Genomic DNA, 22,658 nt, shown 5'->3' with positions numbered 1-22,658 from the left:
AAAAGGAGATGCATTTGAGCTCTCAAGTCAATCTCTTGCCAAAGCTTGGAACATCTGTACATTATTAACAAATGTGGATTAAGATATAAGCTAGTTAAGTTCTTCCATACACACCGAACCTACAACTTGAAATGCAATCCAAGAACGTGTAATGAACGAAGGACTATAAGCCATGTGGACCATCGGACGGCTTGAAATATCATTGGTGGGATGAGCAATGGAAGAAATGCCTGCTACTCAACAGTCTTCAAACAATTAGAGAACAACACCGACTTTTGATTGACAAGAATGAAAAACAACTTATCCGAATTATTGCTTGTAGCCGTAAAAAAATTACAGAATATACACACCAAACACCACTCCTTGATTTCTAAAATATTAAATCTATTTAAGCATCAAAGGGTAAAAATACCACATTCTGAAAGGAACTCAACTACCACAGCACAACTTGGTAATAATGATAAAATGGACAGATAACCTCAAATGGCAAACAATAAAGTATCATCACGACAGCATTGTTAGTGACACAAATGAGAAGCCGAAAGTATAAATACGGAAATGCATTTCATATCTTTGAGACAAATTAACAAGCTTTACCTTGTAAATAACATAGTTAATAAGTCTCTCCCCAAGTTTTGAGTTTTAGATGAGTACAACTTCACGAAGAATATACTCTGCATGAATAGAACAATGAATATATCAATCAAGCAACAATGCCTCTGTAAAAGGCTACTTTGACGAATAAAAATAAATCTAATGTAGACAAAATCAAAGCAAATCCATCAATCACAAAGTACCCTACAATAATGTTGCACTTATGACATGTTCACAATGCATATTTTGAGATCTAAGTTACATCAATTTGATATGAGTGAAGATAAATGATAATTATCAAGCTATGGGAAAATATCTCTGGTGTTGAAGAACCACAGACCTGAAGGTTGAGTTTTTGCCTTTTTGGCAACTATATGGGATTGATTACCCAAGTGACGGAGAACTCACAGGCTGCTGATTTCTTGATGATCTAAACAAACATACTATATCACTTTCTGGAATATTACGGTTAAAATTTGCCGGTTTCATTAGTTCCAAGCTTCTAGCTATTCTAACCAAAAAAATGTCTTTACCTGGTGTGATGCTAGCTAGGTAGCACAAACTTTGACAATTTTTTATGTTGTAGGGTTTTGTTAAAGATGATAGATTCAGAAACCATTAGCAAATCAAACGGCGTGTGCATTCTTCTCTTGTGCGTGGTAAAATTCTCATAAGAACTAACCTTGTCATAAGCTTCGTTAAAGGATCGGGCATCATCATTAATAGCCCCACCAAATCGGGGACCAATTGCTAGCAAACTTGTTTCGAAAAGGCATTTCAGCTGTGCCTGTTTTGAAAACAGCCCCCAGGAAAAACTTTTTTGGCTAACATATCTTCATTACATACCTACAACAAGGCTGGACACAGAGCCGGGCCTGGCACAAGGTCCAAGAGGTCTGCGCCTTGGGCATCCAAAAAAATCCCAAATTTTAAGGGCACTCCAATATTTTTACTACTTGGGTTTGAGTAGGACTCTTTTTAACAATTTTAGTGATACTCATGCGTTCTTGAGATAATATGTATTTGCCTATTTGGAGACTTTGTATTTTGTATTCGTATGTAATAATTACTATAACTTTATATTGGTTAGGTCTTCTCGTATTGTGATTGTTGTAGTAAAAATGGTCAGGTATTAACTCTAAAGGGCATAGTTTTTTTTTATTAGGCTTTGGGTACTAAAAACTCTTAGGTCGGCCCTCTAGACAGAAAATCTTTTCCTGTCCTTGTAGTTACTATGGTGTTATGAGCACCAAACACACAGGGACCATGGTTGGCACATAACATTATGCAAATCTGGCAAGGTCACATGTGAGACTGAGAAATAGTAGTCTACAAAATCTCTTTTACAAGCCCACGACCTAATTCAAAAAGTAAAAAAGCAATTGGAAGGAATTTTTTATAGCACATGTTATTAGGAGAAAAATCAGACCTCAATAAACTCTGTGCAGTAATGGGGGAGACTGCGTTTGAACCACAACAGGAAAATAACATCACCCACCCCATACTCCTGTTCAACAATGGAAGGCATAGGGATACCAGCGTATCATGACTCTTCACCTGCAAATAGAGAGAAAATGACAAATATAATAGACTTATTTCCAGTTAAAAGTGAAATTCTGGTCTGGTTCCTTCAAGTAGCGAAGACGAAACAAATATAAAGGTTCAGATCATACCTTTGACATCGAAAATTGTAGAAATAATATGAGTTGGCGCTTGGAATTTTTCACTCTTAATAACAGGATTAGGATCCTCAGGGATTTGTGGAGGCCTAACTTCCTTTACAGGATAAATCTTTCCCTCCCAATCCATAAGCGCAACAAAGTTAAAATCTTTCCCTCCTCAGCCTAGGCAATCCATAATAGGATCCATAAGCAGTGTTATTTCATCATAAAATTCACCTCACCCATCCTCCAAACTATCGTTGATGACATGCAAATTCTTACAGTATTGATTCAACATCCTAGTCCTACACTGTATTGGTTGCTCCTTCAAAGTTCCAATTGCCAAAACAACATAAAAGTGAACCTTAAAAACAGAAAACAAAATACATTTAAACTATCTCCAGATTTCACAGCTACCCAATATCCTAATAACATCACAACAACTACCAAAACCAATGTCCTGAAATTGTAACTAATTTGATCTGTCAGTTTATGCACCTCACACTCATGAACACGAATCCATAACCTCCATAAAATTTAATTCAACCTGCAGTCTTTCTTATCGCTTCCAAATTTTTTTTAAAAAAGTGTAAACTAATTTGGAATCTTGTAAATAAAGCCAACTCATAAGGGAAAAATCTAAACTTGTTATGCATGTCACACTCGTGAACACAAAACCGTAACCTTCATAAAATGGGATCTAATTTATACTTATCCCAACAACCATACAAAAACTACGTGTATGTGGTTCAGTAAACGAATCACTCATCAAAGGTTTATTAAAAACACCCCTGAACAAACCAACTGGAAGCTAAGTGAACCACCCTTATAGTCCTCCCATAGGAGTCAATCCTTGCCAAGAGCAAAGACTTAAAAAATTACCACCTGAATGGGGTCATTTATAAGGGTTTTTTTTCCTCGGCGGTTATTTGTTCAGTTGTTTGGTCCCCTAATGGGCTATCAGTTAGGTTTAGTATTTGTGGGCTTAAGTTGATTTATATAATTCGTTATTTATTTGTATTCTTTTACCGGTCCTAATAAAAAATAAAACATCCTTGAACCAAAAACATCAAGAAAAGAAGGAAAATATGCCAATTTAGGAGTCTAAATTAAACCCAATTAGAGATTCAAAATTTTGAAGAAATTAAAACCATTCCTCAGTAATCTAGGCCCAATTTCCTTTATTTTCTCTCCATGACAATCAAAATATTTTTGAAAAAAAAAACCCCAACTCCAGAACCAAACTTACAAGGGAAAAGGAAATAATAATCGATGAAAAGAAGCACGCAGAAACGAAAAGAAGGAAAACCTCTGTTCTTCACCGTCGAGCTGATGTGAGCATGTAAAATAGAGACTTCTCCTGGAAGCCGTACTCCCAGCAGTACTCCCTGAACTTCAATTTGACATTCTCCATCATGGACCAGTAATGGTCTCCGTACACCTTGGCCAGTCGCTTGCGCGCGCTTTAGGACCTCTTGTCGGGTCAAGAACTCGGACTGGGGCAAGGCGGCTGTGGGCCGATTCAGGACCTCCTAAATCTTTAGTAAGAAGAGAAGACATAAGCCGATAAAAAAGAGAGAGAGAAGAGAAGAGATAAGCAAAAGAGAAACAACAAACCCTAAATCGATTTAACAAAACCCTGGAGTAAAAAATTAAGATAAGATACGAACAACAATACCATTCTGCAAAAGACGAAGAGCTACTCACCGGCGGCGTTGGAACCTCCATCTCGATCGCCTCCGCAACGAAACCCTAGAAGACAGCAAGAAGGACTGAGAGAGTAAGAATATTACGTGGAAGAAAACTCCAGATATAGCGTGAAAGACGCGAAGATCTTGCATCTACCTCTCCCTTTTTCGGTCTCCAAACCTGTTCGTCTTTCGCTGCCTCTGTTCGTCTGTGCTGTGTGGGGGCAAAAAACTGGGCGAAAGGGAAGGGGTGCGCCGGTGATCGCTGGAGGCGGTGGTGCGCGCTACTGTTAGTGGTGGTGGTCGTCGCTCCGATGGGTGGGTCGGTGGTGGTCGGCATTGGTCCTCCTCCTCCTCCTCCTCCTCCTCCTCTCTTTCTCTGTGTCTCTCTCTCTTTCTGTCGAATCCGCCGTATATTTGTGCGCGTGGGTCGTGTGAGAGAGGGGGAGGGGAAACTAATCTGGTTACGTGGCAACATGTGGTCCATATGTGGTCCTCAGGGCGAAATTACAATTATGGGCAGCCAAAGAAAGCTGAATGGATTGCAATTGAGGGATACGATTGGAAGATTGAGCCAAAAATTGGCATCCCTCAAACCGGTTCTTATTATTTAAGAGGATGGATATATATGCATATTTATCAAAAGGACGTGGTCTGATCTCCTTCAGTACTCATGCTTTATATTCATACTTCGAGAAATACATATTGCATAATTATCACACTTAGGTTTTCTGAGTATATCAGTTGTGATACAAGGCTTCAGTTCCATCCTCCATGACTGCCGCTACTGCGATTTCCTCCTCCAAATCCTTCACCTGGGCTTCCACCGTATCCGCCTCCTGGAAATCCACCGTATCCACCACCCGGGCTTCCTCCATAACCACCGCCTGGATATCCACCGTATCCTCCTCGCCAACCTCCACCATATCCGCCACCTGGATATCCACCACCGTACCCACCACCAAGGCGTCCACCGTATCCGCCACCTGGATATCCACCGTACCCGCCAACTTTGACGCAAAACTAACAAATGCGATTTTTTTTTTAATAAAGCCAAAAAATAAGCTACTATTTGACTTTTATAACCAAATCCACTCTTAGCCAACTTTGCCAAATGATCTGAGTGGGATGAGTTCAATTGATAAGGACTCTTGGAGGAGTTCAAATCTCCACATGTTCTTTTCTCAGACGGGCTCTTCCTTTCTCTCTTTGTTATGCGTAGAGAGAGAAAGAAAGAGAGAGACCTGATGTTGAGTGGGTCTGTGGAAGGAAAGGCATTTGGTACTGTCGAGGGAGCTGGAGACAGCAAGTGAGGGAGAGGAATCACGTTCGGGCTAGAATAAAAGGGGAGGCTATTTTGGTAAATATACATATGACACTCTCTTTTCTTTTCTCACTTATATTTTGTCCATCCAAATGAGATGGTGAAAAATCACACTACTTTCTTTTCTTTTCTCACTCATAAGGGAGACCACACCTCTTTCTTTTCTTTTCTCACCTCTGTTGCGAAAAGGGCTTTTAGGTCATGTTCTTTTGAACTTAACTTATTTTTTCTCCCCTCTTGAAACTTAAATGAAAATAAGTTAAATTCATCTATTCTTCTAAACTTAAACATATATAATTGCCTAACACACACAAAATTATAATATTGCTCTTCCATATTTAAATGAAAATAAGTTAAGTCCATGCATTCTTTAAAATAGAGGGATATTTTGAACATTTCACATATGCCTTGAGGCTTGTTTGAGAAGTATGAAAAATAAGTTAAAGGGTAAAAAAAAGAACTGAATTAAAAAAAAAATTTTAAAAAAAGAAGAAGAATAAGAAGAAGTTAAGTTTAAGTTAAGTGCAAAAGAACGCACCCCGTCTGGAAAGTGGAGTCCAAGATGGAAAGTGGTGGAAACCCCATCTGGACGTAACAATCTGTGTACGGTTGGCACTCACCTTTGGGAGTGCGGTTATCAATTTAAGGAGTGCTAAAATTACTTGAAATTTGAAAAAGCGAAATCTAAGGGTCATCATCGGGTCGAGTCGGCCCAACAAGTCACTACCCAAGCCTGCCCGCGGGCTTTTATTTTTTTGCAGGCCGGGCTATCTCTGAAAACTTAAAGCCCAAGCCCACCCATAGGCTTATCCCAATCAACGGGCCGGTGGGCCAGCATTTGGGCAGACCATCTCATAACGATTAGAATTAAAAAATTGCCTCAAAAGTGGGGTTTTTCTTTACATACACACACTGTTTGTGCATGGACAGTTTTTAAAACTCCTCAAAGTTGGTTTCTTGGTCCCCAAATAGATAGACAACTTGAAAACAATGAATTATTTTTTCCAAAAAATACGAAGATTTTCGGGTTTGCAGCAAGAGGGCTCACGAGCCGGGCTGACGGACGGGCTGAGTAAAAATTCATAGGCCCAAGTCCCACCCATAAAAACTTCAGGCTGAGCGGGCTTCGAGCAGGTCACGGGTCTTCAAGCTAAATGATGACCCTTAGCGGAACCCTAGAGGTACCAACCAAATGGGTGCATACGGTGTACCAACGACGTGTGGGGCCCATTCACAGGCTTCACATAAATGATCTGATCCATTGATAAATTTTAAAATAGTTTTTCGAGTAGCCTCGTTAAAATCAGCTCAATCGAATAACTGAAAGTGCTCGATCCAATCTTCTAGTTTTTCAATTAGAATACTGGATCCATACACGGTTGGTACGCAGTATGTACCCATTTAATCGGTACCAATAATCGGATTGTTTGGAAAAGGTCAAAAATAGGACCAATGGTAGGAAAGGCCCATGGATTCATATAAGCGGCAATTGGCCGACGTATTCTTGTACAAAGTTCACGTCATACCAGTGGCGTCTCCAAAATTTTGCAGGAGGTTGTTCAAAGACTACTTTGTTACGTCCTTGTCCTTAACAAGGAGCTCTACAACATACAAAAGTCCAATCAAACGAAGTGAACCGGAAATGGGGTCGAAAATGGCCGGTTGCATCCCATGAAGTTTTCTCCCAAACCTGAGAAATGTTGGGTCTGTAAAACCTGATTCATCTAAATTGACGCTTCGGCGACTATGTCAGCATTTGACTACGCAAAAACGTGTTCTGTATCGTAACGAGAGAACCACGTACAAATCTGTCTTTTCTGTTTTGTGTTCTCTACTTGACCATTGTGTTGTGTTTTCCATATTTCTCAAGAGGAGCCGCCTCCGTTTGCAAAACTCGACCCTAAAACAAGTTAAGAACATGAAACTCAGGTTGGGTTTGGGATGAGAGATATTCCGCAGGACTTGGGTAGGCTCATACGATTAGTGTTTTACTTTGTCAGATTCTTAACCCAATTGAGCCTGCTTGAGTTGAACCCCTAATTTTTGTCTCTCAGTAGTCAGTACCTCCTCGTCTTCCATAGTATTCAGAGAGAAATCGTTAGCAAAGAAAACAGTAGGCTGAAAAGTCCCCTGCGTGCATGTAAACAGGACACATATTTCTTATGGGCCAACTGATCCAAAAATCTTCTTAAATATGATAAGTGCCTTACTGTCTTGCCAGTAACAAAAGAAGTTTTTGAATTTTTGTTTCGGTGAGTGTTTTTTTTTTTTACGTCTTTACCTTTCAATTGCTTCTTTTTTTTTTAACTGCGAGATTATAAAATAACTTCTTCTTTTTTAAACTACGCAAAAATAACTAATGGATTCATGGAACGAGAATAAATTCTTTACACCGCCGATGTAAACATTTGTTTCCTCCAAATCAATTGCATTGCGCTGCGTCGCCATATTTTATTAATTGAGACCACTGTTTTGACATGTGTCGCAGTTTAATTGATTTGAAGGAAACAAATGTTTACACTAATGGTGTAAAGAACTTATTCTCTTCATGGAACACGGCAAATTCATTTATAAGGGTCCGTTTGATTACGAGCTCTCGAGTCTTCACTTAATTGTGCCTCTCTGTTTTTCTAATATGAAACACTAAAAATAAAGCAGGATCTATAGATTCTGCATCCGAGCGTCCGAATAGACTTAACCACCATCTGGAAGGCAGGCCCCGTCGGGACGGAAAGAACTCCAAAAACTCAAATGTGCTGTAAATCGTCCGACGGAGTAATGAGCATGAAAGGTTTAATTAAGACAGACTCAATTACTATATTTCATAAGATGCATATCGTCGCGAATGGCAATCCTCTTATTATTTTTTTCAGAAGAAAAATGATACTGTATCATTGTTACATCTATAAGGTCCAGTACTCATGCTTTTTATTCATACTTTGAGAGATACATATTGCACAATTATCACACTAAAGTTTTCTGGGTATATATCAGCTGTGATACAAGGCTTCAGTTCCATCCTCCATAACCGCCGCCACCACGATTTCCTCCTACAAATCCTCCACCTGGGCCACCTCCGAATCCCCCTCCTGGGCCTCCACCGTATCCGCCTCCTGGAAATCCTCCGTAACCACCACCCGGGCCTCCTCCATAACCACCACCTGGATATCCACCGTATCCTCCTCGCCGACCTCCACCATATCCGCCTCCTGGAAATCCTCCGTAACCACCACCCGGGCCTCCTCCATAACCACCACCTGGATATCCACCGTATCCTCCTCGCCGACCTCCACCATATCTGCCACCTGGATATCCACCGTACCCACCACCAGGGCGTCCACCGTATCCGCCACCTGGACCTCCTCCATATCCACCGCCTCGATATCCTCCATATCCGCCACCTGGGTACCCTCCACCACCGTACTTGGCATCCTCCACTCCATTTGTCTGTTCAGTAGATTCAGCTGCACAAATAATATTCACGCGTATTAAGTACAGGTTTCATGGGCAACTGAAAGTTTTCGAAAAACTGATTCTCTTTCACCTTTTCGTGATTCGGGAATTTAAGAATGTTCTTATGTTTAGAGATGGTAGATAGTAAGTGATAGCATACGTGCAAGTTTGGATTGGTTGGTCAGTGCTAAACGCGGTGCATAAGCAGCACAACACTATAATGTTAAGCAAATTCAAAGTGATTGGTGACACAATTGGACATATGAAACACCAAATTCAAATGTACTCACTAGTTTCCTTGGAGGTGGTAGTCTCAGCCAAATCCCTGGCTGTCACCTCTGAGGTAATGAGCAGAGCAATAGCCAGGAAAAGGCCTAGGATAACAATTTTTTTGGAACCCATTTCGCTCGGTCAGTGTAATAAATTTCAACGAGTACTCTTTGAGAGGTATAGCAGTAGATAGAGATGGAATGGATTTCAAGCACAAATTTGATGTCCCATTTATAGATCCAAAGGATGTGAGCAGAAATTAATTTGAGTGGTTCGGACATATGGGTTCATGATGTATGTAGTTGGGGTGTTTGAGGATTGAGAGTTGGGGTCTCTTTAATTCTTGCAGAAGTCAGAACTTATATATACCAGTGCTTAGAGAGCAATTTCTTCTGATCATCAAATCCCGTGAAATTATTTCGATAGTTGACTTCTCAGAGTACGCGGGACGTGTCGATAAATCCAACTCATGTCGGTCGAACACGGCCAATTAATCATTGGGACCTTTGAGCAATCCCAGCCCCAAAAAAACTTGGATCAAGTCCACCCTCTGCATTAATTGGAGTATATATTTTACTGGAGATCGAGCCTATGGTAACAAAAAAAAAAATTTTGGTTACTAAAAATATGCCTAACTAACCAACAAAAATGCATAACTACAATGGGGTGTACCATATGCTTTGATTTGTAATGTTATGACAACCACAAACAGAGCTGGTTCTGAGTTAATTAAGCCTACGAGACAGTCGCTTTATGCATGTCTCAAAAATTTACAAATTTTAAGGAATGTCTTCCTATTTCAGCACCCCTTATAATAGTAAAAAAAAAAAAAGGCCCTTCATCTTTCATCCTCGTTTTAAATCTCGGAAAAGTCAAGGTCGGGTCTGACCACAAAGTAACAATAAACAAATTAAACAACAAGCAATCAAAATAAGGACACAAAGGCAAGAACGCCACTCCATAGGAGAAGAGCGAGAGATGATTCACTATGAACGAGGAGAGATTACAAAGAGCCAACTATATTCGTAACTCTCAATGAATAACCACACAATTTTTAAGGACAAATTTCAGGTGACACTCAAAAGTGATCAAAAACCCTAGGTGAAACTCCAAGAGAAATTCTTTAAACCCTAATATCAAGCCCCGATAACAAAAAGAAGACAGAAGTCCACGATGATACCCAACGAAACCTCTTCATCGTATCCAAAGGAGCTAGCCTGAGTAGCCTCTCCTTAACAAAGCACTGAAAATAAGGGACAAACTTTAATACTCCAAAAGTACCTATTTACAAGAAAGCACTAAAAATAAGCATTAACCGACATCGAGTAGAAATTCTAGTCATTCGAAATTCTAGTCAAATAAGCCTAAACCAACTTAGAGGCAGTTTCCCAAATTGGCTAAAAGTACTACATGCAAGTGCTTTTTTCCATCACTACTAAAGAAGATTTTTTCCTTCACTACTAACAAAACTTTTAGTACTTTTAACACTTTTAGTACTATTAGCAATTTTGAGAAACTACGTTGCCTCTTTTAACACATACTACTAGATTCTAGTCACTTTCTGGAACCAACTTTGCAAAATGATGTGATTTGCATTATTTTTGATGTCCTAATCTCTATCGAGTCGATCCCCTCACAATGGCTTCGATGGCCTAACTTAGATGAAACTGTAACCAAACAAAATCAAACCAAATCGAGCCTTACGTCCCAATCACTTGGGGTAGGCTACATGAATCTGTTTCCTCCATTGGACTCTGTCAAGTGCCACTTGTTCACACAAACCTATTATACTCATATCTTTGTGCACTACAGTATCTAATGTCAATTTAGGTCTACCCCTCCACGTAACATTGCTACCTAGACCTATCTTATCCACTCTCTTAACTACTGCATCTTCTGGTCTACGGTAGATATGCCCAAACCACCTTAGCCTATTTTTCCTCAACTTCTCCTCTATAGGTGTTAAACCTACCATCTCACGAACTGTTTCATTTCTAATCTTATCTCGTCTAGTCTTATACCACACATCCACCTCAACATTCTCATTTCTGTTACACTCATTTTGCTCACATGTTTTTTCTTAATAGGCCAACATTCTGTCCCATGAAGCATCGCTGATCTTATGGCAGTTCTATAGAATTTTCCTTTCAATTTTGTAGGTACACTCTTGTCACATAGTACACCAGTAGTGTTTCTCCACTTGAGCCACCCCACTTGGATTCTATGGGGTCACATCATCAGCAATCTCTCCATCTCTACTAATAATTGATACTAAATACCTAAAATTATCACTCTTTGGTATCTCCTGGTCTTGAATCGTCACTCTTTTTTCATGCGCACTACTGGTACCACTAAACTTGCACACCATATACTCAGTTTTACTTCTACTTATCCGAAAACCCTTTGACTCTAATACTTCTCTCCAAATTTCTAATTTCGTATTAACACTTCTAGCGATTTCATTTACGAGGACAATGTCATCTGCAAACATCATACACCATGGGATATCCTCTTAAAATTGTCTGGTCAATTCATCCATAACTAAGGCAAAGAAGTATGGGCTCAGGGCTAACCCTTGATGCAATCCTACGGTGATAGGAAATTCACTCATTTCCCCTACTGGTGATCTAATGGTAGCGACGGCGCCTTCATACATGTCTCTAATCACCTCGATATACCATTTGGTCACTCTTTTTCTCTCTAGAACCCACCATATGATGTCCTTAGGCACCCTATCATAAGCCTTTTCTAAGTCTATAAAAACCATATGGCCAGAGATCCTTCTTCTTTGCTCTGTATTTTTCTACCAATCTCCTTAATAGGTAGATAGCTTCCATGGTTGATCTTCCTAGCATGAACCCAAACTGTTTCTCTGACACCGTAGTCACCATCCTCAAGCAATACTCAATAACTCTTTCTCATAACTTCATCGTATGACTCATCAATTTAATACCTCTATAGTTATTGCAGCTTTGAATATCCCATTTATTCTTATAGATAGGTACTAAAGTGCTCCTTTTCTATTCGTCGGGCATCTTCCTAGTCATAATAATCTTGTTGAACAACTTCGTCAACCAAGTCACCCCCAAGTTACCTAGACTTTTTCACACTTCAATCGGGATACCATCTGGTCCTAGGGCCTTACCCGGTTTCATTATTTTCAAAGCTTTAACCACTTCGAACTTTTGCATTCTTCGATAAAACTCATATTCTATATTCTCGCCAGGTACATACACTTCCTCCCTACCAAAAGCCTCCTTCATGTTTCTCGTTTAACAACTTATCGAAATACGACTTCCATTTATCATTGATCGCCTCGTTTTTCACCAACACCTCCGAATCAATATCTTTTATCCACTTAACTTGAGAAACGTCTCTAACTTTTCTTTCTCGTAACTTAGCAAGTTTATAAATAATCTTTTTTCCATCTTTACTATCGAGTCTAGCGTAAAAATTCTCATAGGCTTTCAACTTAGCATTCCTAACAGTTTTCTTAACTTCTTTGCTAGCTTACTTATAGCCTTGAAAATTGTCCACATTCCGGTCCTTTTGCAATTTTTTAAAGCACTCCTTCTTTGTTTTTACCATGATTTGAACCTCATCATTCCACCACCATGTCTCCTTAGAAATTGGATCTTTTCCATTCGACTCGCCAAGAACTTCTTTTGATATTCTTCTAATACCGTCAGCTATCGTATTCCACATATTGTCACTATCGCCTTCCACTCCCCACCATACTTCTTGAGACATTCTTTCATTGAATACCTCTAGTTTCTCCCCTCTTAGGCCCCACTATTTAGTCTGTGGGCATCTAGTTTCCTTTCTCCTTCTATTATTCCTCATGAGACAAATATCTAACACTAAAAGTCTATGTTGTGCTACTAGACACTCTCCGAGAATAACCTTACAATCCTTACATGTCAAGCGGTCTGTCCCTCGAGCAAGAAAATAGTTGATTTGGCTTCTATTGGCTCCACTCTTAAAAATAATTAAATGCTCATCTAGCTTCCTATAGAAAGTATTCCCAACTATAAGGTCAAAAGCTGCCGCGAAATCTAAAATCCTCCTACCACCTTTGTTAATGTCATCAAATCCAAAGCCACTATGTACCTTTTCATACCATTGCTTATGCACTCCCACATAACCATTGAAATCGCCTCCTATAAATAACTTCTCCTTAAAAGGTATCCCTTGAACCACGTCATCCATTTGCGCCCAGAATTGCTCTTTAATAAAATCATCCAAGCCTATTTGAGGTGCGTAAGCACTAATAATATTAACTATACTCTCTCCGATCACAAACTTAACTAAAATAATCCGATCTCCTTTTCTCGTTACCGTAACTACCGAATCTTTCAAGTGTTTATCTACTACGATACCTACCCCATTTCTATGTCTATCCTTACCCGTATAGTAAAGCTTATAACCTGTGTCCTCTATCTCCATAGCTTTCTCCCCTACCCACTTAGTCTTCTGAAGGTAAGCTATACTAATCCTCCTCCTAAGCATGGTGTCAACTAGCTCCTTCGTCTTACCCGTTAATGTCTCTATATTCCAAGTTGCTAAACGAATCCTATAGTCCTGGGCTAGCTTTTTTATCCGCGCTCGTTCAGGCACGTACGAGAACCCTTGCTCACTTATCACCACACCCGAGCGCCGGTGTGGCCCCCCTTGCTCATTTTTCGAAGCACCCAAAGGCAGGCACAACGTTTCGCTTAAAGGGAACGCCTTAGCATGTCTCGTAATCATATTTGGATTCATGTCAGAAAGATCTGATAGGTCTTTTTTACGTGCTGGCTGTCAGCTACCTAACGCACAACCTTCCTCTTTTATCCGGGCTTGGGACCGGCTGGGAAATATAGATAAGACTCTAAGCACGAACCAGGAGGAGTTAACTTAGATGAAACTGTATTAATTTTTTTTAGTTTCATAACAATCTGAACGCCATAACTGTTTTACCTATGAGGCAAATATCTAAAACATAAGTGCATGTGGTCTTAATTCAATTCCCTTCCCAAACAAGCCAATTTCCAGAGATGTATGCAGCCTGGATATATCCAGACAACCTTGACAAGTTAAATTCAGCTTTGGCTCAAGTACCCCATTATATATAAGAATGCAGGTGGCACAACTATTTGGTTCCACCATCCTTTGGAGATTGATCAAATTACCTCTCGAACTGTACGTCCGTTGCAATTCGATCTCGATCGGAGGAATAACAATGGAAAAGCTGCTTCTCCAGCTTGTGTTCAATTTGGTGCTTGTGCTGCTTGTGATCGCGTTGATCATGACAACCATTTCACCAGCTGCGGCAGAATCCACACCGTGGGGCTGGACCACGGCTGCGACTACTGGAAGGGCTGGGCTTAACGTAAAATTCGGTTGCTGCCCCAAATTCCCAGATTGTTGCCCGCCATGATAAAAAGATTTCTATGCGTTACTAATATGGCTCTCTGTGGTTCTTTCTAATGCGATACTAAATAAAGGCTTTATTATGTGTTGTCACAATGGATTTTAGAACTTGAATTAAGATTCTTTTTGTTTAAATTCTGAATGAATTTATGGCAATAATATATATCCACGAACTTAACATTTTAGATTTTACGAATCGAATATCCTAATACAGTCTACGTTAAAGTGTCAAAAACCTCATGGATTCATTTATGAGGAAACTTACAGATGGAACAAATAATAAATGGAATACGCTAAATTCATTTATCTTGCAACAAGACAATTTGGCGTTGAGGCTCCATTTGTTTCGATGTAAAATATTTTTCATGTAAAATGTTTGTTCAGAAAACAAACTTCAAATTTTGATTTTTCGGTGTTTGGTTGGCACATGAAAAATATTCTCAGAAATCAACAAAATAGTGTAGAGAGAGGAGGGCTTAAACAGTGGAATTCAATTCAGGAGAGAGAATAAGGGAATTGAACGAGAGAAAATAAGGGAATTGAACGTGGGTCAGGACGATCAAGGAAACTTAGCAGTGAGAATTGCAGTAGAAGGTAGCGGGTTCATTTCGAAAATAACTTATGGAAGATTTAAAGGTAAGTCATTTTTATTCAATTAATGGAAAATATGTAAAATATTTTTCTCATTTTTTATACATCCAAATACCAGAAAATAGGTAAAATATTTTACCGGAAAAGATTTTACGCCCAAGCAAATAAAGCCTTAATATTATTAGGAAAACTAGTGGATCTTCAAAACACAGTATTAAAATTATTGCGAATTCCACATAATTTAGCCAACTTTGCCCCAAATGATCTAAGTGTGGCAAACTCTTTTTGATCAGGACTCTTACATCTCACTAGGATGAGTTCAAACCTCCCCACTTGTTCTTTCCTTAGACGGGCTCTTCCTTGCTCTCTTTGTTAGTGTCTCGTAGTTTATACAATACTTTTGTAATTTCTTACATGATATAAATGATGTCTTCTATGGATTGACAAAAAACTTTGAATGTGATTTGGATTGTTTTTGGTATCTCTAAACTTATCGAGGCAACCCGCTCAATTACTTATGCATTTGGCCCATGATACCTTTTGGACACCATCATAGGGATTTTCCAAACGGATTAAAAAGGAAAAACAAATGGCAAAGAGTTTGTATTCGAATTCAATCCGGTCCATTGACTGACCAAGTTTGAACATCGTAATCATAATTATATTACCTATGAGGCAAATGTCCACAACATTAGTGTGCTCTTAATACAATTTTAATTCCCTTCCCCAAAAAACCAATTTACAGAGATGCACGTAATTAATCTGGGTACAGATTTTCTTGACAAATCAAATTCAACTTTGGCTCAACCCATATAAGATTGGACGAGCAAAACTCTTCGATTCCATCACCCTTTCGAGTTCGATCCAATATCTCTCAAACCGTCAGCGTTGCAATCCAGAGGAGAGACAATGCAAAAGCTGCTCCTTCAACTTGTGCTCAAGCTAGCCGATGCTTGTGCTAGCTGCTTGTAATTGTGTTGATGACAACCATTTCACCACCTATGGCAGCATCCACACAGTGGGGCTGGACTACGACCGCAGCTACCGGAAGGGTTGGGCTCGGCCTCAAATTCGGTTGCCCCTGCCCCAGGTTCCCAGAGTGTTGCCGACTTGCCGCCCTTGATAAAATCTGTTCTATGTGAATTTGGCTGTCTCTGGTTCTGTCTAATGGAGTACTAAATAAAGGCTTGTATGTGTGCTGTCACGATGGGTTTGCGAGGTGTATCTCTTTTTTCTTTTATGTTTACGTGAAAAGCAAAATTTTATCAATCTATCACAAGAAAAATACCAAGCTAAAACAACTAAAAATTAAAGACGAACACAAAAACACAAAATTTTCATGGTTCGACACATGGGCTATTTATTCTTAGAAATTGTGTCTCTTAATTCTTATAGTTTCTCTCACAAAAAGATGGTTACAAGAAACCCTAAAACTAAAGCTTTCATAAAATATGGATCTCGCATCTAAGCGTCCAGACGAAGTTCGTGTATCCGACCATCCAGATGAAATCGATCAAACCAGATACCAGATGGGAAAAGCAGAAGATCTAAAAAACTCAAGAGCTGTCAACAGCCAAGACGACCCCTTAGCCTCGTCCAGACAGATCTCCCAATCATTTCCGAATCGAACCACATGTAACACTTTTGCCTCATCAGTTACAAAAAGAGAAAAACTTTATTACGGTTGTTTTCTTGAATAACGTTTATGGAGGTGAATCGCACGTGTCTGTTTCGGCTTTACAGTCTATATTTAAATGAAACCTGGAAAAAGTTTCAATAAATCGAGACCGTCCAAAACTCAAACAGACGAGCGAGATTGCACGACTCCATGAATAAGGAAGTCACGAAGCCTCCATAAATAAGTCAATCTGATTATAAGAAACAAAAATGCTAAGGACACATACATTTGTACACATATCTTGCACATACACTTCTATGGGGCCCACCTCGGGTCCCACCAATATGATCCGAACCGCTCATTATTTTTAAAATAATGTTTTAAGAGTTTTTGTTAAAAATCAACTTGATAGGATATCGGTAAGGGCTTTTTCAGAAATCGCAGTGCGAATCAGACTGTTTCACCCTATGATTTCTGAAAAAGCTCTTACCGATATCCTATCGAGTTGATTTTTTACAGGAGCTCTTAAAAAATTATTTTAAAAATAATGAGCGGTTCGAATCATATTGGTGAGATCCGAAGTGGGCCCCATAAAAGTGTATGTGCAAGATATGTGCAAAAGTGTATGTGCAAGTAGCATGACTGAAATTGAATTTTTGTTTATAATATATATATATATAGTCATGAATAGTTTAACTTTAAAAAATTAGTGACAGTTAAACTTAAAAAACTAGTGATAGAATTTCATTTTATAAACAAAAATCTAATTTTTAATATAAATATCATTATCCGATCAAGCAAATTTTCGACGTAAATATATTATTTTGCGGATTCTAAAAAAATGATTTACTAGATTACTAGAGTAAACACTTGGTAAGACCCACAATGTACGCCGTACGGGGGCGGAAACCCGCTTAAGTCAAAAGATAGTAATGACCCCAATGGTTGTAACCAGGGTGTTTTTTTAAGGAGCAAACAATTCTTTTTCGGTTTATCTACTGTTTTGGTCCCTACAAAATAGGTTCAGTTTCAATTTCGTTCTCACAAAAAAATTTATTTCAATTTTACCCTTCTAGTTTCTAACCAATTTTAATGTTACCGGCCTTTCTGTCAAAGTTGGACGGAAAATCCCTATAAGGAGCTAACTTTTTTTTGGTACACAGGAAAATGAAAGGGGCTAACGGATTATGTGATTTGGCAAAATTTTGTACAGCATGGCACTATCCCCACGTCTCTTCCCCCAATTCGTTTCCCCCATCTTTAAAATAAATAAAAAACAAAAAAAACAAAAACCTAATTCCCAAAATCATTTTGTACGGTTTTCGGGTGGCGAGAGGGGGGAAATGGGTTGAAGCTAATTCGAAGAGAATGACGAGTCGATTCGTGCTTGGGGCTTCCATTTCGAAGAGGAAGACTTCGTTTTGGCGAGTACTTGTTTTCGTCCGAGTCCGTGTTGGAATGACGAGCCCATCCGTGCTTGAAGCTAATTTTTTTATTTTTTTTGAAATGATCAATGTCATATATCATTCAAAGCCTAAGGTATTACAGAATTCATCGAAAGATTAGGAAAGAACCCTAACTACCTAGTCCTGGATACAGACACTTACTACAAATGTAGGCCGGCAAAACGTCAGAACATAAGAACCAATTGCAGAATAGGTAGCAGAGAACCAACAGTGGTCCCCAGTTCAAACCTTAAAAGGTTCTGATCATATCCATGTGATATTTTTCTAAATAATATATGTTTTTCCGGTTTAGTTGAGTCACAGACTTGTTCCTGACTCAGGAGGAGTGAGCATGGGTGAATCAAACTAATTTTTAAGCATTACAGATTTTCAGAACCAAACAAATCGATTATGAAACCCATAGCCGAACCAATGGAAACCAATCAGACTAACGTTCGATATTGGTTTTGGTTTTTTTCTTGGCAAAAGAAATTTATTAATCTTTGAAAAAGAGATACAAAGACGCCAACAAAAAGACAAAGACTCTGCAAAAACCGCCCAAATCAAACCTCCTAATTGTTCAATTCTGTTTGGGACCATATATAGTTCATTTCAAATCAAGATATTCTTTTTGCCCACTATTCAAGACAGTCAAAAATTATATTACTAATAAAAACTCATTTGAAACTTGTACTGAATCAGTTCCATTAGAATCATCGAAACCAACTAGAATTTGTTAAAGTCACATTTCTTTTTCTTTTCTTTTCTTTTTTTGTCATTTGTTTAACCTGATCTATGCTATCCAAGGGACTTGGGAGAAGGGAATGGGATTTACGGAAACGAACATTGCCCAGGTGCATGGGGGCGTAAGACCTCACCACTGAAATTCATTAAAGTCACATATACCGGAGTCTATTTTCATATTGTCTTACCCAATACATATACCATTGCGCGAAAAAGAGTATGTATGTATACACGTATATCACGTTTCGATCAAACTCCGAACAGAAACTGTTAAGTCTATATAAATCCATTGACCAATCCATTTGATCCGTGTAAACACCCCAATTTGTTTACGTAAACGACTAAACCTTGCTTTGAGTGATCCATATGATAATAAAGCTAGTTACACACGCCGCAAGGCAAGGTTCTGGTTGAACCAAGGTTTGATGAGGATGACCCTAGATCATAGCCTAATACTATTTTATATAGGGAGTGAGACAGGGGAGTCCTTAGGAAGCACTTAGGAAGCTTTTTTAGATGACTGAGAACGGAAAGAACTAAAGTTTGCCACTTTGTTGGCGCGGCCGGATGATCATCAATATATATCAGAGAGAGACTGGGGCACCGCGTGTCACACCCTGGATTTTTAACATATTACTGATTGTATTTCCGATAATAGTCCATCACAGTAGTACTTCTTAATACCCCAAATTATCTCCCATAATCCGTTCAAAAGAACCATTAAGTTAAAGTTTACAATTTATGGCACTCCGGCCCCAAATACTTAGACAATAATCCCAAAAGAGCAAGTCAAAAGAATATGATAGGAATTACGATTACATCTTCAAAAGGATTTTACAAAAGATGCCATGATAATTCCTCGGTGTTAGCTTTCAAAAGAATGGAGTCATATGCACGACAAGCGCTCCAAATCAATGGCTTTGAGGTGTACCTGAAAATAATAGTAAGTTGAGCTATACTAGCCCAGTAGAGAAATCTTTGCTCAAACTATATGCATATGAAATGGACAATGCACCGAGATGAACATTGATACAAGATAGTTTCCCACGTGGACAAGAGCAAGAGAATAATACTTGATAATCAACCCCATTCATATTCACGTCACTTAATGATCTCTAAATTCTTTGTTTTCATAGTAGCAAGTGTTTTCGATTCCCTTTCCGGGCATTTGGGACCCCGTGCGTCCCGAATTTATTCCGGCATCGCACCATTTGGTGGATCCGTGGCTTTCTTGTGCACTTCCGGGCATTTAGGACCCCGTGCGTCCCCTTTCCGGCATCCCACCTCATAATGGATCTGTGGCTTTCTTCATTTCGTTCTGTCATTCTAAGTCGTGACTTTTCATTTTTTAGGCCTCAATATGGTAAAGCATGATGTATGTCAAGTCCGTATTATTCATAAAACAAGTCACACTACTCACGCAATAACCCGAATGCATAGACAAACGCACAAGTATGATATTCATTTAAATTCTACACTTTCTTTAACTACAACGAGAGCCAAATGAATGAGTATGATCTACGAATCATTGGAATACGAGCGATCAACCTTAGAGATGATTTGAAGGTGTTTAAAAGATATTAGAAGTGATCGGAGGTCCAAACCATGGAAGGAGAAACTTTTCAAAAATTTCCAGTTTGGTACATGTAGCAAGATTAAGGCGCTACATGTAGCCAGCGAACAGAAAGTATAATTTGAGTTTGGTACATGTAGCGGTTAATGGTGCTACATGTAGCCAGCGAACATAATGTATAATTTGAGTTTGCTACATGTAGCGGTTAAGGGTGCTACATGTAGCCAATGAACGAAAAATCAAAGAAATCTGGGTTTGCTACATGTACCGGGGTAAACACTAGTACATGTAGCACCTGGGTTTTTTAGCACGATTTTGACAGATTTCAAGGGCAAACCCAAGGCCTCCAAATAGCGATCCAAGGCAAGTTTTGGACATTGAATCCACTCATAAACATATAAAGAGAGTAAAAATTCCCTACCTCGACTTGGAGAACAAAACTCAACGAGATTGATCGAGCCCTAGCTTTGAAATTTGAAATCCTCCGAGATTATTCCTCCCCGAGCTTGCTCCAACGAAATACGGGTTCAATACCAAGAATGGATGAAGGGTTGAAGGTTATTTGTCATGGGTTTTGAGTGAGGAGTGAAGTTTTGGGTGTTGGAGGAGGAGAGAGAGAGTGCCGAGAGGGAGAGAGAGATCGGGAGTTAGAGAGAGAGGGTGAAGGGTATAATACTCCTCTACATACACACCTACACACACACACACACACACACATATATATATATATATATATTACTCACACTTCAAATTTGCACATGCACCCTCCTACAAACAATCCCATCGCATTCACCCCAATTCATTTAAACTTAATAAAACCCAAATTTTTTTTTCTTAATTATAATATTGAATAAACCTTTTCATTAATTTATAAAAATATGAGTCCTTACACCCTATCCTCCTTAAAGAAATTTCGTCCTCGAAATTTATAACCATAATCAATAAGGTATGCAACATTTAGATATGCACCAATTGTAATACTAAACACCATGCAACACTGTCATAATCATAAGCCGTAGTTCGAAGACTCACATCGATTCAAACCGGAAATAAGTTCAGATACTTCCCCCTAACTTCATCTTCACGTTCCCAAGTCGACTCTTCCTTGCCTTGGTTACTCCACAAGACTCGCACTAACGGTATTGTCTTACCCCTCAACACTTGATCGCGCGAATCAAGGATACGAATCGGTTCTTCTCCATATGACGCATCGGCTTCCAACTCAAGTTCGGACCATTCTAAGACATGAGATGGATCCAGCTCGTATTTTCTCAGCATGGACACGTGAAACACGTCGTGCACTCCCGAAAGCTTCGGTGGCAAAGCCAAGCGATACACTACTTCCCCAATCTTCTCAATGATGTCAAACGGCCCGATATAACGCGGTGAAAGTTTTCCTTTCTTCCCAAAATGTGACAAACCTCGACGTGGTGACACTTTAAGAAATACGTGATCCCCCTCCTCAAACGATAACGGTCGGTGGCGACGATCGGCATAGTTCTTTTGCCTACTTTGCGCTGTCAACAATCTTTGGCGAATCACTTTGACTTGTTCAGTCGTCCTCTCTTGAGCTTTCAAAAGGCATTGGCGAATTGTTTCCATACTCTCGGAGGTCTCTTTAATCATATCCGGCCCTACTAATGTGGCCTCGCCTAACTCGGTCCAACACACAGGTGATCAACACGGCCTCCCATACAAAGCCTCATATGGTGCCATCTCGATACTCGATTGATAACTGTTGTTGTACACAAATTCAACTAACGGCAAGTGATCCTCCCAACTACCCCGAAAATCCATGACGCAAGCTCGAAGCGTGTCCTCCAAAATTTGAATTGTCCGATCGGATTGACCATCGGTTTGAGGATGATACGCGGTGCTAAACAAAAGATTGGTGCCAAGAGCGGCTTGTAAGCTCTGCCAAAAGCGCGCAGTAAATCTCGGATCTCGATCGGATACGATAGAAATAGGAATTCCATGAAGACGAACAATCTCCCGAATGTACAATCGGCTAAGAGTGTCAATCGAATCGGTAACTTGGATAGGTAAGAAATGAGCGGTTTTGGTCAAACGATCCACAATCACCCATATAGCATCGTGTCCCCTCGGCGACTTCGGTAAACCTGTAACAATATCCATGGTCATGTTCTCCCATTTCCACTCGGCCACTGGCAACGGTTGTAACTCTCCCGCGGGTCGTTGATGTTCGGCTTTCACTTGCTGGCATGTGAGACACTTAGACACGAAAATAACGACATCCCTCTTCATTCCGGACCACCAAAATTGTC

At 39.5% G+C, this 22,658-nt stretch overlaps 3 protein-coding genes across 5 annotated transcripts; all 3 read right to left on the bottom strand.

Moving 5' to 3' along the window:
- Positions 1–1,214: 1,214 nt before the first annotated feature.
- Positions 1,215–4,471, bottom strand: LOC131328935 (uncharacterized). 3 transcript variants are annotated; one of them, XM_058361908.1, is made up of 5 exons: positions 4,101–4,468; positions 3,963–4,007; positions 3,565–3,787; positions 2,268–2,438; positions 1,217–2,151 (listed from the first exon to the last, which is right to left on the bottom strand). In XM_058361908.1, the coding sequence occupies exons 1-4, from the start codon at positions 4,428–4,430 to the stop codon at positions 2,434–2,436; spliced, it is 603 nt and encodes a 200-aa protein (XP_058217891.1). In that variant the 5' UTR covers positions 4,431–4,468; the 3' UTR covers positions 1,217–2,151; positions 2,268–2,433. The 3 variants fall into 3 exon arrangements, 2 of the variants coding, with proteins under 2 accessions (XP_058217890.1, XP_058217891.1); XM_058361907.1 differs by having other exon boundaries at positions 1,215–2,151; positions 2,268–3,787; positions 4,101–4,471; XR_009200580.1 differs by lacking the exon at positions 4,101–4,468 and having other exon boundaries at positions 1,215–2,151; positions 2,268–3,793; positions 3,963–4,094.
- Positions 4,472–4,600: 129 nt separating this feature from the next.
- Positions 4,601–9,376, bottom strand: LOC131328936 (glycine-rich RNA-binding protein 3, mitochondrial-like). Its single transcript, XM_058361909.1, has 3 exons — positions 9,011–9,376; positions 8,621–8,731; positions 4,601–4,953 (listed from the first exon to the last, which is right to left on the bottom strand). The coding sequence occupies exons 1-3, from the start codon at positions 9,120–9,122 to the stop codon at positions 4,703–4,705; spliced, it is 474 nt and encodes a 157-aa protein (XP_058217892.1). The 5' UTR covers positions 9,123–9,376; the 3' UTR covers positions 4,601–4,702.
- A 3,406-nt stretch (positions 9,377–12,782) lies between these two features.
- Positions 12,783–13,751, bottom strand: LOC131328660 (uncharacterized). The gene has a single exon (XM_058361575.1). The coding sequence runs from the start codon at positions 13,749–13,751 to the stop codon at positions 12,783–12,785; it is 969 nt and encodes a 322-aa protein (XP_058217558.1).
- Between the last annotated feature and the right edge of the window lie 8,907 nt (positions 13,752–22,658).

Source organism: Rhododendron vialii, chromosome 6a, assembly GCF_030253575.1.
Source record: "Rhododendron vialii isolate Sample 1 chromosome 6a, ASM3025357v1".
NCBI lineage: Eukaryota > Viridiplantae > Streptophyta > Magnoliopsida > Ericales > Ericaceae > Rhododendron > Rhododendron vialii.
Note: the sequence above shows the minus strand (reverse complement) of the source record. Positions and strands in the feature narration are given on the sequence as shown.

What these genes read in the sequence shown, in the direction of transcription:
- LOC131328935 (XM_058361907.1), bottom strand. Translation starts at nt 4,430, where the DNA reads ATGGACCACATGTTGCCACGTAACCAGATTAGTTTCCCCTCCCCCTCT. An exon ending in GGAGACCGAAAAAGGGAGAG is followed by an intron (nt 4,008 to 4,100) that starts GTAGATGCAAGA and finishes GCTGTCTTCTAG; the next exon opens with GGTTTCGTTGCGGAGGCGAT. An exon ending in TGGAGGTTCCAACGCCGCCG is followed by an intron (nt 3,788 to 3,962) that starts GTGAGTAGCTCT and finishes CTAAAGATTTAG; the next exon opens with GAGGTCCTGAATCGGCCCAC.
- LOC131328936 (XM_058361909.1), bottom strand. Translation starts at nt 9,122, where the DNA reads ATGGGTTCCAAAAAAATTGTTATCCTAGGCCTTTTCCTGGCTATTGCT. An exon ending in TACCACCTCCAAGGAAACTA is followed by an intron (nt 8,732 to 9,010) that starts GTGAGTACATTT and finishes TTATTTGTGCAG; the next exon opens with CTGAATCTACTGAACAGACA. An exon ending in TGGATATGGAGGAGGTCCAG is followed by an intron (nt 4,954 to 8,620) that starts GTGGCGGATACG and finishes TTTGCGTCAAAG; the next exon opens with TTGGCGGGTACGGTGGATAT.
- LOC131328660 (XM_058361575.1), bottom strand. Translation starts at nt 13,751, where the DNA reads ATGAATCCAAATATGATTACGAGACATGCTAAGGCGTTCCCTTTAAGC.